At 40.0% G+C, this 1998-nt stretch overlaps 1 protein-coding gene across 1 annotated transcript; it reads left to right on the plus strand.

The window, feature by feature from the left end:
• The first annotated feature begins 326 nt into the window (after window positions 1-326).
• On the plus strand, window positions 327-1505 carry RPRML (reprimo like). Its single transcript, XM_087894003.1, has one exon. The coding sequence runs from the start codon at window positions 1032-1034 to the stop codon at window positions 1365-1367; it is 336 nt and encodes a 111-aa protein (XP_087750129.1). The 5' UTR covers window positions 327-1031; the 3' UTR covers window positions 1368-1505.
• Window positions 1506-1998: the final 493 nt, after the last annotated feature.

Here is a 1998-nt window from a genome sequence, read left to right on the forward strand (position 1 = left end):
TAAACAGGTAATGCTAGCTTAGGAAAAGTACCTAAACCTCATTCTAACCAGAAGCACAATTGGGGGGAAACATATTTTATGATGCATAAGAAATGAGGGTAAGCTCTTTGCATACTGTATTTATAATCTACAGTGAATTTTGATACAAGAATTCTCAAATTAGCTTTCCACCCTTTCCAGTCTCACAGCAAGGAAAAATGCTTGCATCTATCCATTAGAGATTATACTAATAAGGTATACTGAAACTAGACAGGGCTATGAAAAATGATGTATTTTTTGAAAGACTGGAAAAAGGCTGATCAGGTGATCATTGATCACCCTCAACACAGAGTCTGAGAAAGAAACTTCTCAGGTTTAAAGCCCATATAGGGTCTTTCCCTTTAAAACTGTAAGGAGAGTTATTCTTTGCTAATCTCAGGGAGAACAGTTGTCAACTGGAGTTGCAGCTGATAAGCTTAGTGATTAGATACAGCGAAAGAATGGATTTACACACAGCACCTCAGGAGCTCTTTGGAGAAAAGATTTCTATGTGTTTGGTAATGCTAGTGCATCATATCAGCACATGAACTCTTTGTACTGAACTGGTTTTCTTCTGATAGAGAAGGACTGTTAGCAGACTGGCAGCTCTCTGCCTGTAGTGGTGGATGAAGGTGGTGCTTAGGATCAGTTCTGGGTGGAGTTTTTTTTCTGCAAGTTGTTTTTATCATGCTGCTTAGAGACTTTACTGTACAATGCAATATGCATCTCCAGAGATTCCAGCCTGTTTGACAGCACAACAGCTGCTTAGAAATCTGACGTTTGGAATTGCCCTGTTTCTCTTAAAGATTGGATGGCATGGTGTTGGTGGAACTGTTTCCTTGTCCTTTTACAGCTGTCTACCTTGTGCTGACAGTGCCTTTGTGCAAGAAGATCAAGAAGCAGGAGACAGCCTAGCTGACTACTGAAGAGTGCTTATATCATTTAGGGTCACTCAGCAAAAGAAAGCTCACTGTTCTCATTTTTCTGGAACTTCCATTGGCTTGAAATACAGAATGAATGGGACCTTATTTAACCAAACACTGTTAGAAGAAGGTATGTTTTCCAATCGATCCCAAGATCTGGGAATTCTGATTGGCTGCTGCAATGGGACAGGAACAGTGGTGGCCAGCGATGGAGGGGCGTCTGTCCTGCTCCCAGATGAAAGGAACCTCTTCATCAACCGAGTGGTCCAGATTGCTGTTCTTTGTGTCCTCTCATTGACTGTCATCTTTGGGGTGTTCTTTTTAGGCTGCAACCTACTCATCAAATCAGAAAGCATGATCAACTTTTTGGTCAAAGACCGCCGGCCATCCAAAGATGTTGGCATTGCAATCATGGGACTCTACTGAGCAAAGATTGTGGAGCATTTCTCAGTGGGTGACTCAAGTAATAGCTTTCTCACTGCAAGTATAGGATGTGAATATTGTTGTGGCTAGAGGAAGGGGAACCTGGGATGGCATGTTGCTAGATGGAGTTACAAAAAAAGAAAGGGGGGGGTGGGAGGGAGGGAAAAGGGAGGAGACGGAAAGTAAAAAAAAATCTCTGTGTATTACAGATGTAAGAGAGGAGGAGAAAGAAATATTCTTATAGCAAGTTTTGTGCAAATTTTAAATTTCTGCCTGTAGAAATGTCATATTGTTTGCATGACTAGTCTATGTATTAAGATAAGTAAATGAAGATGTCCAAGTCTTTTACATTGTTTCCCTTGGACATAAACTTATAAGGACATAAGTGACTGGACATAAGCTTTTGTTATATGAGCTGGACATTCATATCTAAATACAAAATTTAAAGTCAAGACTGTTCAAGACAAAGACACTCTAAGTTCCTCAAAGTGATAAGTAATGTGATGTTTTGTTTTGTCTGCTCAGTGGGTGCTTTCAGGGAAAGCTTTTACTGAACCAACATACAGTCTCATTTATGGAAATCATAGGAGGATTCAAATATTGTTTTCTTTTAAATGTAACCCACCTCTTATCT

Source organism: Pantherophis guttatus, chromosome 4 (genome assembly GCF_059756535.1).
Source record: "Pantherophis guttatus breed Tessera chromosome 4, ASM5975653v1, whole genome shotgun sequence".
Lineage (NCBI taxonomy): Eukaryota > Metazoa > Chordata > Lepidosauria > Squamata > Colubridae > Pantherophis > Pantherophis guttatus.

What these genes read in the sequence shown, in the direction of transcription:
- RPRML (XM_087894003.1), top strand. Translation starts at nt 1,032, where the DNA reads ATGAATGGGACCTTATTTAACCAAACACTGTTAGAAGAAGGTATGTTT.